Below are 23,725 nucleotides of genomic sequence, written 5' to 3' on the forward strand. Positions count from 1 at the left end.
GGCTAGGGGGTACAGGTGGACGCATAGAGGGTACAGAAAGTGTAAAAAGGAAAAGCAAAAATCATCAGGCATCAAGCAGAGCTCTGTTTTGCCTATGATGAGGAAAAACAATGTTCTATCTAGCCACTGTGCCTTCACWCAAATACTTAATGTTTTCTTGGCTGCTTTTCCTGTTGAGGTGAGTACCACATCGAACAGAGGCACTTACTCTGGAGTTAATACACTGCTCTATGACTTGAGGTATCTGGTTTAATTTTTCTTCTTATGTGCATTCTTCTTTTCTTCTTCTTCTTCTGTTGTAATATCTCTCTGTTGCAAATTCTTAAAATAGTAATGATATTGCTTTGGCCATATGTGTTGCTGCCATAAATTCATTGATGTTCATGAGGCATCAGAATGTTTCAATGACCAGCACAGTGTGAAAACCAGTGACTAACATGTATTGAGAAAGGAACAAAGAGTGTAGTTCAGATGCATGAGTAGAGCTGTAATTCTAGCACATTTTACATTGTGTGGTTGCGGACTGAAAAATGTTCACTTGGTGTTCTACCTACCATTTATAAGCCTAATTCTACTGCCAGGTTGTTGAGATTGGTCAAAATTACCAAATTAGTTGAATTGATCATCTTTGGTAATGTTGGCTAACAGACTCTAAAAATAAAACTTGGGGCAGAATTACTGGGGACAAGCAAAGTAACTACATAACTAACATCTAGAAAAGTCCTATACTTTATATATGAAGTTATTTTACTAATTTTGAAATATGGGAAAAACCTTCAGAAATTTCTGCATACCTATATCTGTTACTCAGTATTAAGAATATAACTTGATTGTCAAAGAGAATGTTTGCCCAAAGACTGTGTGGGTAAAACCAACTTAGGATCTAAAGGTGAAACTTATATGAAATGTGTCATCCTTTTGTTGCTGCTTTTGATTAAAATACTTATTTTTGGTGATATAGGTGAAAAAACACATTTTCTCCTTCCTCGTACAAGGCGCATGGTGACTAATACATATTGTCATTTCAAATATTTATTTCCATTTCAGAAAGGCCTTTGATGTAGGACTGAATAGTGTTGTTTGTTGCAGGTACATCAGCCCAGTTTCTAGTAATCAAAACCTCTTTGTACAATTAACTTTCCAATTAACTCTTCTCTTTGTATTGCTAAATCATAGAATCATAGATTCATTTAGGTTGGAAAAAACTATCCTCTCTGGGCAGTCTCTGCCAGGGCTTAAAAACTCTTTYAATGACAACATTTCCCCCTCTATCCAATCTAAACCTTCCCAGGTGCAACTCGAGGTCATTTCCTCTTGTCCTGTCATGTGTTACATGGGAGAAGAGACTGACCTTCACCTCACTGCACCCTCCTTTCAGGTGGTTGTAGTGAATGATAAGGTCCTCCCAGTGCCTCAGTTTCTCCAGGCTAAACAGCTCCCTCAGCAGCTCCTTGTCAGCTTTGTGCTCCAGACCCTTCCCCAGCTCCACTACCCTTCTCTGGCCACTCCAGCCCTTCAATGCTTTTTTTCTTTTATTGATGAGCCCAAAATGGAACACAGGATTTGAGGTGCCTCCTCACCAATGCCAAGTGCAGTAGCACTTTCCTCTTCAGTTTCATTAATTCAGTTTCATTAATGTGCAAGTAGAGAGTTAAAACAGGATAATTCATCTGAGTGGGAGAGCAAGGTGTAAGTGCAGTTTATTTGTGAAATGAATGGTGTTATTATTGGTTCAGAAGACACAGAATCTTAAAATTGAGAAAACTTGTTCTGGAGGAATGAACAGAAATTATGGAATAGTGATGTTCCCAATTATAATTCTTGATTTGCTCTTGTTGAAGGTTATGCATCATGGTAGATGTAAATACTGAGAACTTGTAGAATGATCCATTATCATGTGCCAGACTCAGGAAGATTTTAATGATAACGGGCAGAAATTTAGAGGCATAGTCATCCAAACAAATGTCTTTGTATTACCACATTGACTTCACCTCGTGGTGTCGCAGTAGAGATGGACAACACGACACAAAAGTAACGAGCAAAACACACAAACAGACACAGACCGACTGACCGCTTTATTATGGGGCTGAGCCGCTTTTATCTATTTAGCAACAGGTGTATGCTAAGTCTTCCACATAAATGGCAATTGTCTAGTGGCTAGTTATCAGCCCCTTCTCTACTCGTCAGCATATGATTGGTGTGTTGTAAAAGCTGCGGTGTCATTAATTCTCGCGATTTTGCTCTGTCTTTGGCATCTGCCCTATTTAACTGCTCTTCTTCAACATTCCATTCTCCTTTTCCCAGAGGCAGTCAAGGCTGCTCAGTCGCATTGCTTTGGTAACATCCTCGTCTATCTTGTCCTCCTCCATCCAGACTTTCAGACTCCCTTTTGTTTTTCCAGAACTCATGGGTACATTATTATCGGCTGAATTTCAGATTCAGAACCTGCAAGGCCGCAGTACCGGCTTTTGGCCTCCACATCGTGGTTCTTGGACTGGATACATCTGTCCTGCTGTAGAGTGGGCAGTCTCTGACACAGAAGGGACTTTGTCAGATTGTGTGTCTGTTTTGAATTACTTCTGCTATCACTGCAGGACTTTGGTAGGACCTAACCCATGCTGTGACATTGCAGGCTTTTTTTTTTTTTCTCTTGGAAATGTGTTTGACCCTTCACAGGTTATTCAGGTCATCTGCATGGAAATTCTGAGTCTTTATTTTTCTGCAGTGGCAACTAGTTGGTTGTGTTAGGGAGCTGGTGGAGCCAGAGATCTCCACTGCCGGTAATTGGAGCTTGGGCTTACATGTAGACTGTGAAATATKAGGTTGTCTTCAGCCCAAAAGGAGTCCCACCCTAAAAGTAGAACTCATTTGCCTGAAGAAAGGTATAGGTGCAAATTATCCTTTGACATCTTCTCGAGTATCCCAGATGTCTCTGTGGAACTAAGAGATGTGATTTAGGATTTACTAGGAGACTCACAGCTTTCTGAAACTGACTGGAATTTGGGCTGGAATGCTCTGAAATATCTAAAACTGTATTAACCTCCTAATTTTAAGCAAATTAATTCTGTTCCAGATTTCTGTATAGGGTCTCTGCTTTGTCACTGGCTTCTTCCAGCTTTGTTTGTATGCAATTTTGACTGCTTCATTAATCTACATCCACACAGCCTGGAGACTTTAATGCACTGTTTTCTATGTTTAGCATTTTTTAARTGGAAATAATATAATTCCACTTCATGCACACTCCAGAGGGCAGGCATTTAAGTAGGCTTCTTCTTGCCAGCTTTCATCTGCCTATAGAATGTGTCTTGTCTAAACTGAGTAACAGGTTTTGTCTTTCATCAATAGAGAGAGATGGAATCCCAAAGAGTGACTCACACGTCATATCTTACACAGCAGTCTTCTCATTTTCTGTAGAGGCAGACCAGGTAACTTGCTTAGAAAGTAAAATTGAGTGAGATTATCCCACATTGCTACACTTCCATCTTTTTTCATTACAGCGAGGGAGTAAACAGCACCTCCTTATGCATGCAGAGGGATAATCTGTAGAATTCCTTTCCTTCTTTCTTCATGGTAGATCCAAAGCTACTAAAATGCTGGAAGATCTCTCTCCTCTTGGGAGGGCCAAGAGTTCTGGGGAATGTCCTCCCTCCACCGTCCTCAAGGAGTTTTGGGGTGGGCAGCATACTTTCAAAGGAAGATGGCAGAGGTGAAATTATGTGTTTTAGGGTGTGCATGGTGGTATCTTAACATTTGAGATGGCACACTGGAGATCAGTCATGTCCAACAGAGGAAAAATATACAACCCCCTTATAAGGGAAAATTCCTGTGTGTGAATTTGAGTTGCAGGTGGTCACAAATTTGTTCCCAATGCCATTTTAAAATTCATATTTACAATATTGGGTGTTGTCCCAAATACTTAATGTCTTTTGCTGTTTCCTCAGGGTAACAGATCTTCGGTGTAAAATAAAATGAAGTCTGGACTTAGGTCAGCTCTCATTTTTGGCATGAGACTTGGAAGTGGTTACTGTAGTTTCTCATTAGCATTAAAGCCCATTGTGTTAATACAGACAGATGGTCAGGTTGCATYATGTTTATTGGATCTATTGGTGTATTACAAATGGGAGCCTGTATGCTCAAGTTTGCCACTGAGAGCTTGATTCAGATACACACACGCATGTGGACTGTGATTCACAGTTTCCAAGGTTGTTCTCTTTGAGCTTTTGTGACCACTCTGAAAGGGTGTGCGTCTTGTCTCCTGTAGGGCCTGTGTCAGATCTGTTGAGATGTTTTATACACCCCAGGATGACTCAAAGGCAGCAGGTTTCTGTATGGGGGCTGCTGAACTGAGCCTTGATTATTGATCTTGCCTTTAGGTGTCCTTTACTTCCAGTGGTTTTTCTCCCAGCTGTGGTAATTAAAATTCTGCTAGAGCAGTAAAAGGGTAGAATTCATTATTTTCCTGGGTAATTAACAATGTTGATGTCAAGAATGATAGTCCTAGTAATTCTGTCAACTGAAATGATTGTACTTCAAAGCTTAAATGGTAAGAATGTATGAAAAAAAAAATTCTGAACAGCAGCTATCAATAAATCAATGATAAAATTTGCCAACATGCCAACTGCATGGAGTAGAATTATAAGGTGTTCTATATGGTTTATGTTCCAGGGCGGGCTAAAAATGCATTTGACATTTTGATTAATAGTCTGTCATATGTGTTCATTGGATCTGTGATGCTGTATGGCCAGACTGGAGGTTCCTGTCATCACAGCACATGGGAACAAATACTAAGTGATGACTCTCAAAATGCAGCTGTAAACCGTTAGTAGAGTTTATTAGGTAGGTTTTATTCTAATGAGTAGATCTCAGAATTACAGAATCACAGGATGGGTCATGCTGGAAAGGACCACAGTGGTTCATCCTGTCCAGCAGCCTCCCTGCTCAAGYAGGGTCATGCTGGATCTCATTGCACAGGATCGCATCCAGATGGTTCTTGAATATCTCCAGTGAGGGAGACTCCACAATCCCTCTGGGCAGCCTATTCCACTGCTTGGTGATCTGTACAATAAAAATTGTCTTCCTTATATTCAGGTGAAACTTCCTGTGCATCAGTTTGTGCCTGTTGCCTCTTGTCCTATTGCTGGGCATCACTGAGAAGAGCCTGGCTCCATCCTCTTTGCACTCTCTTTTGGATATTTACAGACATTGATAAAGTCTCACCTCAGTTATTTCTTCTCAAGGCTAAAACAGGCCCAGCTCCCTCAGCATTTCCTCATAAGAGAGATTCTCCAGTCCCCCAGCCATCCTCGTTCCCATCTGCTGGACTTGCTCCAGGTGCTCCCTGTTTCTCTGGTCCTGAGGAGCCCAGAACTGGACATGGCACTGCAGACATGGCCTCACCAGGACTGAACAGTGGGGCAGGATCATCTCCCTTGACCTGCTGGCACTGCTCATCCATCCTAATCCGCGCCAGGACACCAACGGCATTCTGGGCCACAAGAACGCTGCTGGCTCTTGGACAGCTTGTCCACCAAGACCCCCAGGTGTGGGAAGCCTGTCCAAGGCTTGGTTGCGGGATAAAGGGCCTGTGAATATTCTGGAACTGTCTGAGCTGTTGGCCATCGTTAGCCACGAGTGGCAGCTGCAGTAACAGCTGCAGTAGGTCCCTGTCCCGTGAACCCTCGTGACCGCTAGACCTGTTAATGTATCTAATGGTACAAGGGAGTCAGCGCGTGAGACCTGTAACAGCAGAGTTGCCATAAAAGGCAATATATATCGTTAGCAGGTGTTGATAAACGTTAAGTTACTGTTATTATCGTTAGGAAATGTTGGAATAAACAGTTATTACCGTTAGGAAGTGTAGCTATATAAGCCGTTGTTGTGCGCACAATAAATGAGAGATTTTGCCAGATCAAGTGGTCGTTGTGCATTTCTCCCATCGCCTGACAAATGGTTGTTCCGACACCCAGGTCCTTTTCCGCAGAGCTGCTTTCCACCAGGTTGGCCCCCAGCCTGTATTTGCCTTTCTGGAACTTCAGACAGTTCTTCTCTGCACATCTGTCCAACCTCTCGAGGTCCTTCTGGAGGGCTGCACACAACTCTGTCATATTGGCTACTCTCCCATCTGTGTGTTGTCAAATCTCATATTTTTWCCTTTTTAGCAATGATGTAGGAAAAAAAAAAGACAATTTCTACTAGTGTATAGATTACAAAAGATGGGATATTGATTCACAGAGCAGTCAAAATTCTTTGATAAGCCAGGTTCAAAGCAAAGATATGTTTTAGATGGTGAAGGGCTCTGGAGATATGTAGTTTAGATGTGCATATACTTACAGTACAATTCTATGGCCACATAAGCAGAAATAGTGTGTTAAATTGTCTCTGGTTTTGCTGCTGGCAAAACTGTCACTGGCATATTATGTCCAATTCTGCCTCTGCAGTTTAAGACAGATGATGACAAATTGAAAGAGAATCAGAGGAGAGCAGTGAGAATGGTTAAAGAGCTTGGAGGTAATGCCTGAAGATAATGCAAGGCTTTAGGAACTTAATCTATTTAGCTTTCAAAGGGAACATCAAGAAACGGTTTCAACTGACTCTGTAAGATCTCAGAAAAGAAATTTGGTAGAAAATATGTTCTTACAGTAAAAGATAAAATTATACCAAGACAAGTGCTAAAAGTCTGATGCTAGGTGTAGATAGTAAATTTTAATAGATTAAATTGGATTATTTGAATAATTTTTCAGGACCTGTGGTAAATTGTTTTTCACCAGATTTTTTAAAATCCGGATTGGTAGTTCTATATTCCTGTATTGTATATTCTGATTCAAAGAGTATTAAGCTCAGGGGTGTTTGTTTTGTATTGTTTCAGAGATCTGGGTGGGTCTTAAGATTCTTCTTTATAGATCTGTGAATCTGCAGATAAAGTGGTATTCCTGTAACGAAAAAAAAAAATTAAAACATGTTTGGTTAAATGCACTTTCATTTTTGCTATATAATAAAAATACTGGCAATATGTCTGAACTGAGTAATAGACGCTAATAAACCAGAAGTGTGTTCAGTGCCTGGAATTGTATCTTGTGGAAAACTGAGATGCTCTTTTCCCCAAAAACCTAGCCATTTCTAGTTGACATATGGTATTAAAAGTTAATCTAGGTATTGTAAACTGTTGATGAATGAATAAGACTGAGTCCCAGTACTAAAGAATAATTGTGTTACTTAAAGAGGATTTTTGGGTCCATTAATTACAGTCTTTCTTTTCCACAGGCCCATGCTAAAGTCTGGCATCTCTACAATGACCATTTTCGTCCAGCTCAAAGAGGAAAGGTGTCCATTGCCCTTAGCTCCCACTGGATAAAACCTCAACGAATGACTGAAAAGAACATAAAAGAATGCCAGAAATCCCTTGATTTTGTGCTTGGATGGTTTGCTAAGCCCATATTTATTGATGGTGACTATCCAGAGAGCATGAGGAGCTACCTCTCATCTCTGTTGCCTGAATTCAGCGAGGCTGAGAAGAAGTATATCAAGGCAACAGCAGACTTTTTTGCTCTTTCTTTTGGAGCTACCCTGAGTTTCCAGCTTTTGGACTCCCACATGAAATTCCAGCAGCTGGAATCAATAAGCTTGAGGCAGCTTCTTTACTGGATAAAGAGTGAATATAACAACCCCCAGATATTCCTTGTGGAGAACAGCTGGTTCGTTTCTGGTACCACCAAGAGAGATGATGCCAAATACATTTACTATCTCAAGAAGTTCATTATGGAAACTTTAAAAGGTAGGACTTACTTTATATTAATACATGATTAATAAATGGTAGGCAATATGGCCTGCAGAGATGTCTTAAAGCACCAGGCTGAAAACTGACTTTAGTCTTTAGCATTCATCTTGGCACTTGTGAAATGAGACTTCAAATCCCTTTCCTGGGTTTGTTCTTTTCTCAAAGAATGTTCATATTTGCATGTTACAAAAACTTGCACTGTCTGTGGTGGGACTGCAAGACATGTGAACTATATTCTCAGTGGACTTATGAGAATTTACTGTGTTATATATTAAGAGTGGCTTTCCTTATCTGAATGCATAGGTACAAAATATAAGAATATATATTTGGGAAGGTAAATATTATGCAATAGGAATTCCTCTGAAAAAAACCCATAAGGCTGAAATAGTATGTTTTAAAATGAAAAATTAGAACCTGCTCATTCTGCATCTTGCCCTTGCACAAATTTTACATTCGTACAGCTGTGGCCATCAGTCACAGTAATTTGGATTTATATTAGTTAAATAACTGAATGGTTGAGGTTATAATCAAAATAATTTCATTTTCTAGCCTATTATTTTTGCCAAACAGTAAGAAAAATACACCACCTTAGATAAGACTTATTTTCTGTTTTCCTGTTTCCTTGTGGCAAAACATTTTTTCAATCCTAGTAGTCATCAATAAGTTGTTTGGGTTTCCATTTCCACTTTCATTGTCTTTTAATTTCTTAATTTACAGTTTATTAAGTGGTTTACTTGTCTGCAGTTTACTGTTCTTTTTTTAAAGAGTATTATTGTAGCTGTTAGTTCAGATGAGATAGACATTGTGTTACATTGCCATTTTCATATGGTGGGTGGGTGAGTAAAAATAGCTTTCATTTTATTCTCAGCGGTAATAAAGATGCAGAGAACTCCAAAATTGGTTTAATCTGCTATTCCAGAAACCTAATTATTGCAAATAAATTAAAAGGTGAATAAATACCTGAGCTAGTGGAAACAAAATAAAAGAATGGAAGCAAAACAGTAATGCTAACTGTTGCAAGTACAGTATCACTAATTTGCATAAAGTTGGATGAAGAGCTCATCTTCATAGTCCAGTTGCCCCTATTTCTGCTTGGTTTTTAAATTGCTGAAAATACATGCATGGATCTGTCTTTTAATCACAGCTGGGTGGAACCAATCTCAATTTACAAAGTGTCTTTCCTTTTGTTGCATCACTCAAATAATAATAACAGCAACAACAGCTGTATGACAGACTTGTCATAAGATACTGGCACTTGGCTAGACCTTTTATAGAAAAAGAAATAACAAAGAAAGCAGAGACAGACTTGGTCTGTGGAAGGGACTTCAATATCATAAAATGGGAAGTTTTGCACCCAAATCTGCTGATAGTATCTGCAAAATCTAGTGTAAATACCAAAGTTGTCTGTGCAATACCATGGGGAATTTACTTGAGAATGAATCACAAAAGGCATTGTGCTGGCTATGAGCAGAATTGTTGGACAGCATAAAAACCAAAGACAAAGGCACATGCTTTCTCTCTGAGAGATGTAGGGTATGTCTCTCCAGTGCAATAAAKCACTGTAATATGAAGATTTTTGAGATACTTACCATGAGATTCACTCCAATGGTGAAGGGGCAGTAAATAACACTGGAGTTGTAGCACTGTAGAGCAAGGATAATTAATTTAGACATGGGGCCGCAAAATGTGATTTTGCTGCCTGCTAGATCTGTCCAGTATCTTTGCCTGGCTGTGTGTATGCCCTGTTCAGACAGAACTGCTTATTTCTGCATCTACATTAACAAGTTCAGCCCAGTAGGAGCAAGCCTATAAAGTAAAAGAGAATTGGTGTTGAGGGCCAGGTACAGTACACACTGTATGTATTTCTGAAGCCCATTTCTGGATTCATTTCACCCCAAAGGAACCCAGGCCACGCATCATGAGACCCACTGCGCAAATTGGAAAATGATGAGGGAGATTTGCACAAGTGTGTTCCTGATTTCACTTGAAGGGCTGATGTAGATGTCCCTTCTGACACTGCATGCTGTAAACAAACTCTCTATATTTTTTTAAAATAATTTTTTAATTTTCCTGTGGGAAAGAATCTCTATTCAGGATTCACAACCCAGTTGCTATTTTTGGTATTTTTTTTCTCCTTTTTTCTTTCAGGTACTATTTAGGGTTGATTAGAATAAATAGAGCTGTAATATGAAGTTAAGTATTAATTAGAGCTGTTAATTGTTTGGAGATGTCTTCTCCCATGTATGGGTATCTCACCACTTACTTTGGGGTCATTTTCACTTCCCTTCTCTGTCTGTGGTGCAACAAACAGAAGGATTGTGCCTTGTAAAGCTGAACATGTTGCCTGGGAAGGTGTCCAAGCTCCTCTGGGTCATGATGACTAGTGTAGGTCAGATCATTGTCTGTGGAGGTGCTGGCTCTGAATTCAGAGAGTCTTAAGGAGAAAAGGAACGGCCAGGCTCCTGACAGGTCCGCGCTATTCTCAGGTATGTCCAGAGGCAAAATATAGATCTTGGGCACCTTGGAGATGGAAGCAGAGGATGAGGGCTTCAATCACATTACCTTCAGGTACTGGGTTTGGAGAGCAGGTGAGCCAAGGGTTTTAAAGATCTGTATTTGATACTTATGGGTCTGCCATCTTTCCTTGCATGATTTCTATACTTTTGAGCTAAACAGAGCATGAGCTGAACTGCTGTTTAATTTTTAAGCCAGTTCTGGCAGAGTTCTGGTCTGTACAGTATCATACTTCTGGGCATTCTGGGGGTGTTGCTCAGGACATGAGTCACTTATGATGATATGGACAAGGACACTCAGTTTCCAAAGCAAGGATCGTTTAGGTTTCAGTCAGCCTGGTTTGGTCACCAACAGACATAAAGAAGAGAGACACACAGGAAAAAAAAAAACCCCAAAACATTCTAATTTTCATTGTGGTTTCCCAGTAATATGCAATCTGTGTGGGATACTGTGTTTGAGACATCCAGACTTGGAACTTCCAAACATTTTTTAAGTTGCTTCTTTCCTAGGTGGCACTTAATACATTTTTAATAAAGGATTCAAGGAGGTTTTTTACAAGGTGCTCAGGAAGTGTGGGAGTGCTGTGTGATGACTTACAGAAGGGTAGGATCCTGTTCAAAGAAATTCTCACTGAGACTGGTTCCCATAGTGGACCTGTGCTGGCTTTTACTCTGCTGGTATGGCAGATGTCATCGTGGGTGCACGCAGAGGTTAGAAAAATACTCACATTTGCCAAACACAAAAGAATGGTGCCTTTAGGAGGAGAAATATTCCATTTCCTTAGACATTTTCTGATGACCTCTAACAAAGACTGGGCCAAATTTGTTGCTTATTTAACCACATTGTTCCTTTAATTGATTCAAATGGGGTTATAATCAAGAATCCATGTGGTCCCTCATAACTGATTGTAATGAGGTGCATTGGTAAAGCCAGGAAATTAGGATCTTGTTATTCTGCTTGCCTGAAATAGCACTTTCAGTATTACTAGGCTGGTTAATATTATGTTCAGTCAGTACCCAGTTTGGGCTGACAGAAAAGATAAACTTTGCTGGCTATAGAGCCAAATACTAGTTCAAAGAGTGTTTAAGAATCTGCTTAAATTGCATTGCTTAAATTGCATTGCTTAAATTGCATTGCTGAATTAGGGTGTGTCTAATTATGTAATTGGAGTAAGCACACTCCTTTGTGCTGTTCCTGGAGCTGAGCCTTGAGCAGGAACATTTTGTTGAATTTCATTGTTTAATATAATTAAAAGTGAGTATCGTTTGGAATCTTAAAATAATACTGGTAAATACTAACAGATGCTAGTTGATCCTGACATTAACCTTCAGAGTATGTGGTAATGCTTAGAAGTCAAACACTTGACCTAGAACATATATGTATTTTCAGAAACCCTTAAGTATTTAAGCAGGGAAATGTTGTGCCATAAAAGGTGTGAAGAGACAGAATTACCAAATAGACAGTGTTTCTGCATTATCACTTCTTAGAACCTGTGGTAATAAAAATTCATGTGCACACCAAACTTGCTGTCAGGTATTTTTGCAATATGTGGTTGGAGTGGAGGGGGAGGAGATGAAAAGGAATATAACTTTTGTTTGCATACAGGGTCGTGCTGCAGTAAGAGTTACCCCAGAGTGAGCTGCAGTGCGTGCTGAGCAGAGGGCAGTGCAGGGCAGTCTCTGGCTCAGTGGCTGCAGATGGCTCAGGCTCTGCTCTAAGACTGAGGTTTGGCACGGCTGATGAGCAGCACTGCTCAAACCACTGCTGCACGGCTTCTCTTTGTCCGTATTGCTCTATTAAAGCCCAGCCAGGTACCTCTGCTGCCTTCTATAGTGCACCCATAACCTGGCAGCTCTCTGAGTACAGTTGAAGTAAGTTCTCTGAACAGGCTTTGAGGAAGGCTCTGATATATTTATCTGACCTGTTGCATTGTTCTTGCACACTAATGCTGCAAACATTGCTGGTATGGTATTATCTGCAGAGGAAAAGTGAGCACTGCTATAAGTTTGGGTTTGTTCTTTCCTCAGCTATCCGGTACGACGGAGTTAACGTCTTTGGCTACACAGTCTGGTCCCTCCTGGATGGCTTTGAGTGGCACAGGGGATACAGCATTCGACGTGGACTGTTTTATGTTGATTTTCAAAGCCATGACAAGAAGCTGGTGCCCAAATCTTCTGTCTTGTTCTATCAAAAGCTGATAGAAAAGAATGGCTTCCCACCTTTGCCTGAAAACCAGCCCATAGAAGGCATTTTTCCCTGTGGCTTTGCTTGGGGAATYGTTGACAACTACATTCAGGTGAGTGTGATAATAAAGCTTACAAGCTGTCCAGCCAGATCAATGCACAAGTTCACAGTGACATATTTGCTGAATAGAGTGCCTCTGCCACACTCTCTCTGTGCATTACCACAGTGCTGCAAGGGGACGGGTACAAGGCTTTTGTGCCAAACACTGTCTTTCAGTCTTCACTGGGCTTTGTATGTGTCCAAAGAGAACCAGTCAGATTGAGATACTATAAATAACATTTTAGAAAAATGTATGGGAATGGAAAGGAGTCTTCCCTGGACACCTTCCCTGATCAGTTATGGGAAGTCAGTTCTTTTCAAAGGGAAGTCAATTAAATCTGCTAAACTGTAAAGTGTATGTTTGGAAAACTTCCTGAAAACTCTTAAAACTCCAGTGGCATGTTTGTACATGTTATGCATACATATCCTGGTACTGTTTTTAGGGGCATTTTATATAAAAGGAAGTGAACAGTATTAGATTTAGATGAAATTTCTGTATTCCTTCTATTTAATTTTATGTCATACTCTGCCTGATGGAGGCCTGCACTGCCCCTAGATAGAACCTAGCTAGGTTACGGATCTTGTTCACTGCTCTCAGTCTTCATTTCAACTGATTTGATACTTCAGAAGAATTTTTCAAGTTGTAAGACTTTAAAACAAGTAAAAATTGTACCTTAGATATGATTGCTTTAACTGTTTGGCTCTGTAATTCTCAAATGCTATTTTGGGTTGCAGAGCTTCTAACCACAACAGAGTGGTGTAATTTCAAGGACAAGGCTTGATCTAGGAGCAGGATTTTTAGTTTACATTTTTCACAAAAGCAGAATCTTTCTTAAGGCTAGAGTGTGAGAGGCTTGTTTGTTTTTTCTCACTCAAAAAAGTAAGATTTGGYTTTGTTTTCTTGAAAAATACTGCAGCTTCCTTACCTAATGCACCGATTTTCAAAACTCAAGTCATCCTCCCTTAATCTCTCAGATAGATTAAGAATTGGAAATGGGATTGCTGCTTTTGGAATGAATAACAACTATAAAGTTATGGAGTCAGTCAGCCAAMAACAGCTAAAAAATCCTTCCTATTCCCAAAACCTTCAAAGCTGAATATTTTCATTTCAAAAGGCATTCAAACATTTTGTGCTCCAAGGCTTAGGTAGTTTGATTTGTAGATGCATCACAGTGGAAAAACTGTTTTGACAGCATTCCCGCAGTATTAGTGGCAATGCATGCTTTAGTAATCTACAAGGGACTAATCTCCAAAAAAGCAATTTCCCTTAGAAATTCTGGTTTTTATTACCTTCTCCTATAAGCACAGCAGTGACCTCTCCAGAGAAAATAGCTACTGTTTTTCAGCAGCTTCTTTTATACAGTCTGCCAAGCCTCAGCTACAACTTTAACACTGGTTGTAGGCTGACACCTGCTTTTCAAACAGAGGGCAGGACAAGGAATCTGAACTTGGGGAAGGCGCACACCAAAGATTAAAAAGAARGAGAAAAGGACAAATAAAGACCATGGTACCACTATCCTGTGGTTTGGATCTATAAAGAGTTACACGAAGTATGAATGAGGAAATTTCACACTGTGCATTATTTTAAGTAGTTCAGTTTTTAATTTTCTAGTTCTTATTGTGTTGGTGATGTTCATTAAAAAAGGAAAGTATAATTCTAAGCAACTCTGAGAGGCTCATCTTCTACTGTGTTACTGTGCGCCATAAGGCAGTTCTGTCATCTGAAACCCTAAATTCTTACAGGAAATGCTTTTTTTGTTGGAGTGACATATAGTGGGTTTACTCAGAGGCCCCTGAAAAATTGATTCAGACATCAACAGCCTGCTGAAATGACTAGGAAATTACTTCAGTATGAATTAAATAAAAAGGGATGTCTTTACCAAAAAGGAAAAATTTTGCTTGTCAACTGAATTTGTGCTAAAAATCAAGTGCAGAGCATTACTCATCTTTTGTCATAGTCAGGAAAGGAACGGGACACAGAAATGATGTTGTATTTGTTATTTCTTTTACTGCATTGAGGGAGTGGTCTTGAAACTGAATGTACTAGGTAATTTACAACAGCCAGTGTCTCTGTAGATGGTTCTTAATCTTGAAAGAAAAACATTTTAAAAATTACTGTAGTGTTCACTGAAGATCTCCTCTGCAGATCTGTCACAGGCTTAGTGCCTTATCCTTGAGAAAACCCTTGTTTCTCTTGGAAACCGGAATGACTTAGAGAAAGCATAAACATGATGACCATTAACATAAACTTGTTTGGAAAGATTGAAAATGATACATAGATTTGGTGCTTTTCTGACATCACTTGTTAACATAAAATTAATTCATTGATATAAGCCTGAGATGCCAGTATCAGAGATGCTGAATGCAATATTTTGGCTTAGGATATTCTTTCACTAGGCTGTGCCTGGTGTGATGTTCCCTGATGGTTGTGATGTTCCCACCTCTCTAGAACAAGCAGCTTGAACCTGGTGTGTTTCTTGTTCTTCCTAGGTGGACACGACACCTGCCCAGTTTCTTGACTCCAGTGTTTATGTGTGGGATGTTCACCAGACAAAGAAGCTCATTAAGGTGGATGGAGTTTACACCTCGAAGCGCAAACATCACTGTGTTGACTTTGCTGCTATCAGGCTCCAGATCTCTCTTCTGGAAGAAATGCACATCACGCACTTCCATTTTTCATTGAAATGGTCTTTAATCCTTCCTTTAGGTAACCTTTCTCTAATCAACCACACACTTGTACATTACTATCAGTGCTTTGCTAGTGAACTTCTCAGAGTTAACATAACTCCTGTTGTTGCTTTATGGCAACCTATGATTGAGAATCAAGAGCTTCCAGTTTCCCTTGCCAAATATGGAGCTTGGGAAAACACAGAAACCATTCAGGCTTTTGTTGAGTATGCCAGATTCTGCTTTACAAGTCTTGGGGACCATGTCAAATTTTGGATCACCATGAATGAGCCATCTGTGAAAAACCTGACGTACACAGCAGGGCACAACCTGCTGAAAGCCCATGCAAAAGTATGGCATATGTATGACAAAGAATTCAGGAGATCTCAGAAGGGCAAAATATCTATAGCTTTGCAAGCTGACTGGGTAGAACCAGCTTGTCCCTTTTCCAGGAATGACCAAGAAGTTGCTGACAGAATTTTAGAGTTTGACATTGGCTGGCTTGCAGAGCCCATCTTTGGGAGTGGAGACTACCCAGGGGTGATGAGAGCCTGGCTTCACCGAATGAACAGTGGTGACCTGTATAATTTCCACTTGCCTTATTTCTCAGAAGATGAAAAGAAGTTAATACAGGGGTCATTTGATTTTTTTGCCTTGAGTCACTACACTACTACCCTTGTAGGCTCAGAGAAAGAAGATGCAGTAAAATATGACCACTACCTTGAAGTTCAGATGATCAATGACATCACGTGGCTTCACTCTCCCAGCAGAGCTGCGGTAGTGCCCTGGGGACTGCGTAAATTGCTCAAATGGGTGAAATCAAAGTATGGCGATGTCCCAATTTATGTTATGGCTAATGGGATTGACGATGGCCAGAATATGGTGCATGATAAGCTCAGAGTGTATTACATACAGAATTACATCAATGAAGCTTTAAAAGGTAAGGAACCACAGATGGTTTATGTGTCACAAATCCCACGATTAGTAAACACTGTGTGATAGAGTATGTTTAACTTTAACAGACATGTCTCCGTAGAATACTCCATATATGAGATTTTACTGCAGTTTAACAGGTAATTTTCCGCTTGATTTATGATTAGTTAGTGTTACTAAACATCAGGAACACTGAACTGGCTCATATTCTCCATAAGACAGCAGAAGAACTTCTTTATGGATTCAGTAAATTTAAATAGAAGTTATGTGAGTAGTTCCACATGTATTTAGTCAGATTTTCATCTTATTGCACTTCTACTGTTGTTTTGCTTTGTTGCTTCTCTCCACTGATGTGCCTTAGGGCTGGATGTGAGTTCTGTTCCCTAGCTGTCACTGTATCTTATCCAACAGTGATCTTATCCAACAGTGATCTTCATAATAATTCAGCTGTCTACCTCATTATGCTATTTCCTGGACTGTTTCCTGCTATTCAGAACACAAACCAGTCTTTTTCTCTGTTTCAAAGATTCATAAATTATAAGGCAAAAAGGAGGCATTTTGAGTCATCCTGTCATACAACACATGCTGTTTTTTCAGAAAAGCACAACACACAAATGAGATAATTTTTGCTGATGAGGAATCTTTGGAATCTCACAGTGTGTGTATAGATACATATAAAAATCTCACTTCTACTATTAATTTATTTAGCTTCATCTTTAAGMAGTTTTGTTGTGCGTTTCCACTCGTATTTTATCTGTGGATGTATTTGCAGACAGAAGAAAAGCTATCTCTCATTTATCTCTTTGATAGATAATACAGACAAAGCTCTTTGTGTCCCTCTCTATTAAACATCATATCAAAGCTGTGAGTTGTTAAATTTTTCCCTGTATGCTCCTATTCCTCAGGAGAGACGCACACCCAGGCCTGGACACACTGTTTCTATYGCAGCCACATTCAGGCAGGTATACCATAACCTCTTACCCTCCTCTTTTTTACATGCAAGCAGGCTGTTGGCCATTTTGGCTGTGGCAGCAGGTTGGTTACACAGATTCTGTGGTGATTTACTGAGATTTTAACTCAGTTGCAGATTCCTGCATGTCCCCAAGCAGAACTGCCTCTTCCAAAGTAGGTCTGATTGTTCTTTGACATCTTCACATTTAGTCATGCTCCAATGCTAGCTGCTTGCTTGTGCAAAGCTTGCTACACTAAGTCTCTAATCTTTGTGATACTTGCAAATTCTGTGAGAAAAAGTTTTACATTTGTTTCTGGTTGCTGATATATTTAAGATCATTAAATAACTTAGTCAAGCCAATCTTCGTGACCATGGTAGAAATACACCTACTGTGACACTTACCCACAATTATATTTCTAGACTTATTTCTAGTTCTTTTGCTTCTTACCTCTATTTGAGACAAGTTGMAATCTGTTCATTATGGGCTTCTCTTGATCTCATAACATTCTATTTTCTTGATCCAAATGCCATATAATACCAAATAATTTGCCTTGTGAAGCTCTATGTGTGTAACATCAAACATCATTACTTTTATTGATCTGCTGATCTCAGGAAAAAAGATGTCAAGTTAGTTTGACAAGATTTTCTTTTTCATAAAGCTAAGCTGATTGGCATTAATAATGTCTTATTTTCTAAATTTCATATTTATCAAACTTTATATAGTCTGTTCCACTCTTTAGATAGGTAATGAAGGATGGCTGATAGTTCCTGTCCACTTTATTAACTGTTGGCTTTAATGTTCTCCTCTGTAATTTTCACCTCTTTCACAAATTACTGAACATCAATATTGAGTGCCCAAGAGTTCATTCTCCAGCCTTTTGTAGCACTGGATGCATGTTTTATAAATCTATACTTTAAAAAAAAAACATATCTTGGCCATATTTGGGCATACCATTTCAAACTTTTTTTTCTATATTGCTTGTCTTCTTGGCACTTCCGTTTTCCAAGTGTCTGTGGATATGGGCTTTTCTCCCAGTTCCCACTAAAGAGAACACCTACACATGCCTTTTTTTTTTTTTTTTTTTTTTACAGAGCTTTGCCCTTTGTGCTGTTCTGGTACCAGTATCCCCAAATCACTTCTTTCTCCCCTCTTCTCTCCAGCCTGTGAATAACTCCTGTGTTTTTCAGATTAACTTACTTTCCTATATTTTCACCTTCTTTGTCATGGATAAATATGTCTGTCCTAACTCGGCATAATACTTTTCCAAAAGCTTAATCTTCCACTTTAGACACCATACACTCCTCCATAGTGTTTGGTCCATCAGCTTTTCCATTATTTTATTCTATTGCTTTGGCTTGTACTTTTGTCTGTCTTGTTGTTACATAACCTTGGCATCATAACTGTTTCAGGTTTCTCCAAAACCTGCATTTCTTTTCTGCAAGACGCTGTGCAATAAATAAGATGAATTAGAAATCTTGTGTCCTTATGTCAGTGTCACAGTGTAGAGGATTAGTAGGGGAATTGGTACAYGTGTGCCATGGCCCTAAAGTCCTTATTCTTCCTTCTTCCCCCAGCTGGTTTCAGTGGCTGGATGTGGAATTTTTTGTGTGTGTAATATTGCTCACCTACGTTGTTCCAGGGGAGCCAACAAGTTTGTGCAGATAAATGATTCCAGGATCTAGTACAGGATTCTTTGGACTAAGGTTGTATATTGAAGTGCCTTGTACTCTGTTTAAGTACATCTTTGCCAGTTGAAAACAAAGAACAGCAGTAACCATTTATGTAACACCATTAAATCCACCTGCAGTTCTACAAAAACAAGTAATTATCCTGGGCAGCAGCTCTGTAAAAGGATAGGTAAATATTATTTCTTTTTACACATAAAAAGTAGGTTAGAGGTGCTAAAGTCTTGCATGTGGCTGCAGAAACAATTATTTCCAGAGAATATGAAAATTCAGTTCTGTGTTCATCTGTTAGAAGATGTTGCTTTAATTTGTTCAAACAGAAATTTTGAGAGATAAAGTACTACAGTTTGTGTTTACTACCTTGGATTGATTTTTTTTTTGTCAAGCGGGACGGATGGATCAAGGTTAACACTGCAGCTGCTGGGCCTCCTCCAGTAGCTGAGTTAGCAGGATGGATTGCGGACATGTTCTCAATAAAGACTAGTACAGGTCATCCTGGATCAGAAACTTGGGTTAATAACAAGAGAGGCCTGTGATTTGTATAACCTTTCCCCTTGCTCTGGAGATATCCCAGTATGTGACCTCAGTGTGAGTGCATGGTTTTCTGGTGTCATTGTGCCTTTGCTAGTGAGAAGTGCAGCCTGAYATCCTCTGTTCCTTGACTGTCCCCATTCAGTGCCCTGCAAGGGAGAAGGACCAATCAGAAAAAACAGGCTGCAGAAAAGCAGAAGCAGGAAACCCAAAACCTGTATTCTTTCCTACATAACAAAGAGAGACATCTTTTCATGATAGGCTCCTTGCTGATCATTAAACACAGTCAGGCACTCACAGCTGTGTTTACCAAGCAAAAGGAAATTGTAGGATACTCACAGATCCCAGTGTCTGGCAGTGGCTGACAGATTCTTACTTTTTATGAGAAACACTTCACAGATGTTCATGTACTTTACCTAATCTTGGGAGAAGTGCAGATGTGCGTTTAACATTTCCCTGCCCCTCTACATGTGGGCATATGGTTCAGCTCTTGAATGCAAAGTGACATTGATTAGTTTCTTCAACCCTTTGTTTTCTTTTGCAGCTTACACCTTGGATAGTGTTAACCTTCAAGGGTATTTTATCTATTCCTTCAATGACAAGACCGCCCCTAAGTATGGTCTCTACAGCTACGTGGCGAATCAATACCAACCAAAGCCTTCTCTGAAACATTACAGAGAAATCATTGACAATAATGGTTTTCCTGGTCCTGAAACACCTGAGTTGCTGTGTCCAGAAGAGGTTGCCTCGTGTCCTGAATGCCACTTCTTCCGAACCAGAAAATCATTATTAGCCTTTATCTCTTTTATATTTGTTGCTTTTATTGCTGCTATATTCTTCATTACTTACTTTTCCAAGAGGGCAGAAAGAAGGTATAAATAGAGCTTCTCCTTTGAATACATCATTCACTGTCCTTTTTCTTGTATCCTTTTGGGAAATCTGTAATAAGAATGCACAATGCTGTGATTGCTTCAGCATTAGGAAGGCATTTACATTGCCTTATACTGCAGGATATTGGCGCTGAGAAGCTATTGCTTGCATATGGCTTCCAGAAATAATTTTCTCTGGTTTAATACATGTGGTTAAGACCAGTCCTTAATGSCTGTAGTTGAGTTGTCTTGCAACTTTCCCTGGGACCTTTGGTTGAGCAGATGCTTTCCCCTTCTTGGTTTCTCCCAGCTGAATTAGGCAGTGAAAGTAGGTTTTGAAAACATGGGGTGATGGAAGAGCTTGAGTGTCAAATTCTCCAAGACTGGGCTGAAACAAAAGGTTTTATTTTTCCAGATTAGGGTTTAACACTGATATTTCTTTATCAGAGCCAGAACCTGACTGAAGCAGGGATTGTGACCAAGAAGAAAGAGAGGAGGAAAATTGCAGAAAGCAGTGCCAGGGGAAAGAGTAAACCCTTGCTTAAAGCAGTTGCAGGAGGAAGAATAGGGGGAAATGAATCTGTGCTGCTGGGAACTCTTGGTAAATCAGTTAATCACTAATTAACTAGTACTGAGACTACATCTGACTTCAGGATGCCATTGGGGAGCTTCAGCTAAAGGAACTGTGTCTTTCTCAGGAGGGAAAAAGGAGGGATTTATCTAGGGCTTGCAGGGGCCATGCCATCTACTGGGAAAAGATGGGAAAGGGCTTCTCTTTGACTTGCTCAGAAAATAAAGGCAAATAGCAGGAACTGGAATGTCTCCACTATCACAAATGGCAGAAAGCCTGTGTGCCTGACCCTGTGCCCTCTTGCCCTGTACCCATGGCGCAGCTGCAAAGAGTTGCACACAGCTGCCACTGCTGCTGCCCAGCTGCTTACCTGCTGGAAACTTGTGGTAAGTGAGCAGGATAGTCTCTGCATGCTATTGCGTTGAGTGCAGAGACTTTAAAAGCCAGCATTTTGATGTAATAATGCAGCACTTTATTGCAGCCATGGTCTGAGACTGTAGCTGTTGGACCAAGCCTCTCCCAGGATGGCTGGCAACTGGACCTGGCAGCACTTTTTCCCAGAGTCTCACTGGATGTCTGAGGGCCTCTTGTTTTTCTCTCAACAAGATAAAATAGCAAAATGTTAGCACCATTGTTTATTAGTAGTACTAGAGAGAATGGGAAGAAACCCTATGTAATTGTGCCTGCCTTGTGAATTGCTATATTCGGTGGGTCCTCAGTATAAAGCCGTACAGTCATTTTTCTCTGCTCYCTGACTCTAGACCTGTGCTGCCTTCAGTTGTAATTGTGTTTTTATTACTATGTGATCATAATAAAAAGTCACTCACTGTAAAGAATATTTTAAAGGAAATATGCTCTGTGTTAATCAAGAATTACTTATTTACTAAAGCTGATTATGCTGTATTAAATGTGATGTTTATCTACTGGATTAACAGAAGATGACTAAATAACCTCCTAGGGTTCCTTTCAACCTGAACACTATGAGTCTGTGATTCTGTACTGTAAATTAAAACTTACTTATGAAATATGATTTTAATTTGTAATTTAAGATGATTTTTTTCTTAAATAATGTATAGAAAAAGAAAAGAATTAGTATCTTCTCATAATGATTAATATATTTGTCCAGATCCGGTCTTTTAATGGTCTCTGCACTTATGTATGGTTTGGTTTTGAGATTAAAGTGCACATTTCAGGATAAGTGATGATGTATTAAAAATATGTATAAAAATAATTTATAGACCGATAGGACTTGCTGGAGAAGAGAACATTTCAGACTGCTGTATATTTATGCATTGATGTCTGGTGCACTGAGGATTATGAAGAAATAGCTCTCCCTGAGAGTATGAAATGTGGAATGACTTCCCCCTGGCATGGCGATGAATCACCATGCAATACATTTTGGCAGCTGTTAGATGTCTTTGCGGTGTTTAGCAAAAAGTGACATTCATTTAGCACAGGCTGTACCTGGGTCATGCCCCACTTGTTTGTTTTGTATGCGTGTTGCGTGTTTTGCTGTTGGTAAAGCATCCGCGCCTCTGTTTCTGAGGAGCCAGGTGTTCCCATCTCCCCTGGGTTTGAGGGTGCTCCGGGGGCCTGGACAGGGCAAATCCAGAAAGCGCCCAGGTGCCATGGGTAGGGTGCTGGTGGGCAGTGGCCTAAACTGATGCTTCACGGGCAGTTCCCATCCGTACAGCTGCTGCCGTGTGCTGTGCAATGGCCCGGGTGCGGCACAATGTGTGAAACAGAAGTCCCAGCACAGGGGAGGCRTGGCAGGCTCTTCCCAGAGAGGCTGGGTGACATGTAACCACCGACAAGCAGATAGCACCAGCTGGATATCGAATTTGTAGGTAAACTGGAATTTGTTGCTGTATGAGCGTATCCACTCATGGAGCCATGACCCATGGAACTGACACAGCCTTTGTGTAGTTGCCTCCAGAAGAGTTTTTAAATATCACTGCAGAGCACAGCTGGCTTGAGGTGGGCAYGGTTGTTGCCAAAGCCGTCTGGTAAGCATCCTGCCTGTGCTGCAGCCTGGGCCAGCGAATTGCACAATGATGGGATGGAAAATACAGTTCTGATGGAAGTAATGCTCTGGTTCTGCCTCTGTAGTGTGCCTTGTWTTGTGTAATCAGGGGACAGTGCTAGTCTCCTGTCAATTACATTCAAAAAGTCCCTCTTCACTAACAACAAAGCAGCCCTTGAATATAAAAGATTGGGCACCTGTCCAAGGAGAGCCGCCCTGTGCTTATGTAAACTGATGCGGGAATCACCTCCTTTGGTCCAGCTGGAGGCACTTCACTGTCAACGTGAGAGCAGTGATCTGGCACTGCCATCCCCATCAGAGCAGAAATGCAGGCAGTAGCAAGGGTTTTGAGCAGAGGAGGCTCCCTACTCAGGCTGCAAAACAGCTTGGTGGAGGGCATTGGTTTATTTTTCTGAAGAGCAACAGGGCTTGGCATGTTCAACGTGCATTTTTTTAGGTAGATGACTTTCTTGATTTTTAACTGTGTTTATAGAATGAAATGTTGCCAGATTACTCAATGCTCCAGATTAAACATTATATCTGTTAAAAATATTTTTGTGACATGTGTGCAAGGCTTCTGGTTTATTTCTCTTCTCTTTATTTCTTGAAAAGATTGTGCGGAGTGGCTGTGGGGGGGATGTATTTGTTAAATGACAGGATGAATGTTATATTGTTTTTATAACAATCTCAGAAGTGAAATAAAGATACTGAATATAACAAATTGTAACATGATTTTACTGTTTAATCTGTCCAGTCTCTCTGCCTGCAGCATCAAGTACAGAGTACCTCAGGAGAGGCTGTTGTGATAACTCTGCAAGGAGTTTGTGTTGCTGTTTGTTTTTCCAGTGCCACATAAATAACTCCAGCTTTTGCTGGAGATGGCTGGGGCCTGATGGCTGAGCAGATGTTTTTCCAACAGACC

At 40.2% G+C, this 23,725-nt stretch overlaps 1 protein-coding gene across 1 annotated transcript in view; it reads left to right on the top strand.

The window, feature by feature from the left end:
* The window catches only part of KL (klotho), a 61,305-nt gene extending 40,206 nt beyond the window's left edge, over positions 1-21,099 (top strand). Inside the window, exons 4-7 of the mRNA XM_057383276.1 lie at positions 7,261-7,771; positions 12,316-12,584; positions 15,062-16,178; positions 19,885-21,099. Of these exons, the coding sequence (XP_057239259.1) occupies positions 7,261-7,771; positions 12,316-12,584; positions 15,062-16,178; positions 19,885-20,222 (2,235 nt within the window). The 3' untranslated portion in view covers positions 20,223-21,099. The remainder of the gene's footprint in view (positions 1-7,260; positions 7,772-12,315; positions 12,585-15,061; positions 16,179-19,884) is intronic.
* Positions 21,100-23,725: the final 2,626 nt, after the last annotated feature.

The sequence above is a fragment of the Malurus melanocephalus genome, unplaced genomic scaffold (assembly GCF_030028575.1).
Source record: "Malurus melanocephalus ecotype Western Australia unplaced genomic scaffold, MMel_1.1 scaffold_619, whole genome shotgun sequence".
Classification (NCBI taxonomy): domain Eukaryota; kingdom Metazoa; phylum Chordata; class Aves; order Passeriformes; family Maluridae; genus Malurus; species Malurus melanocephalus.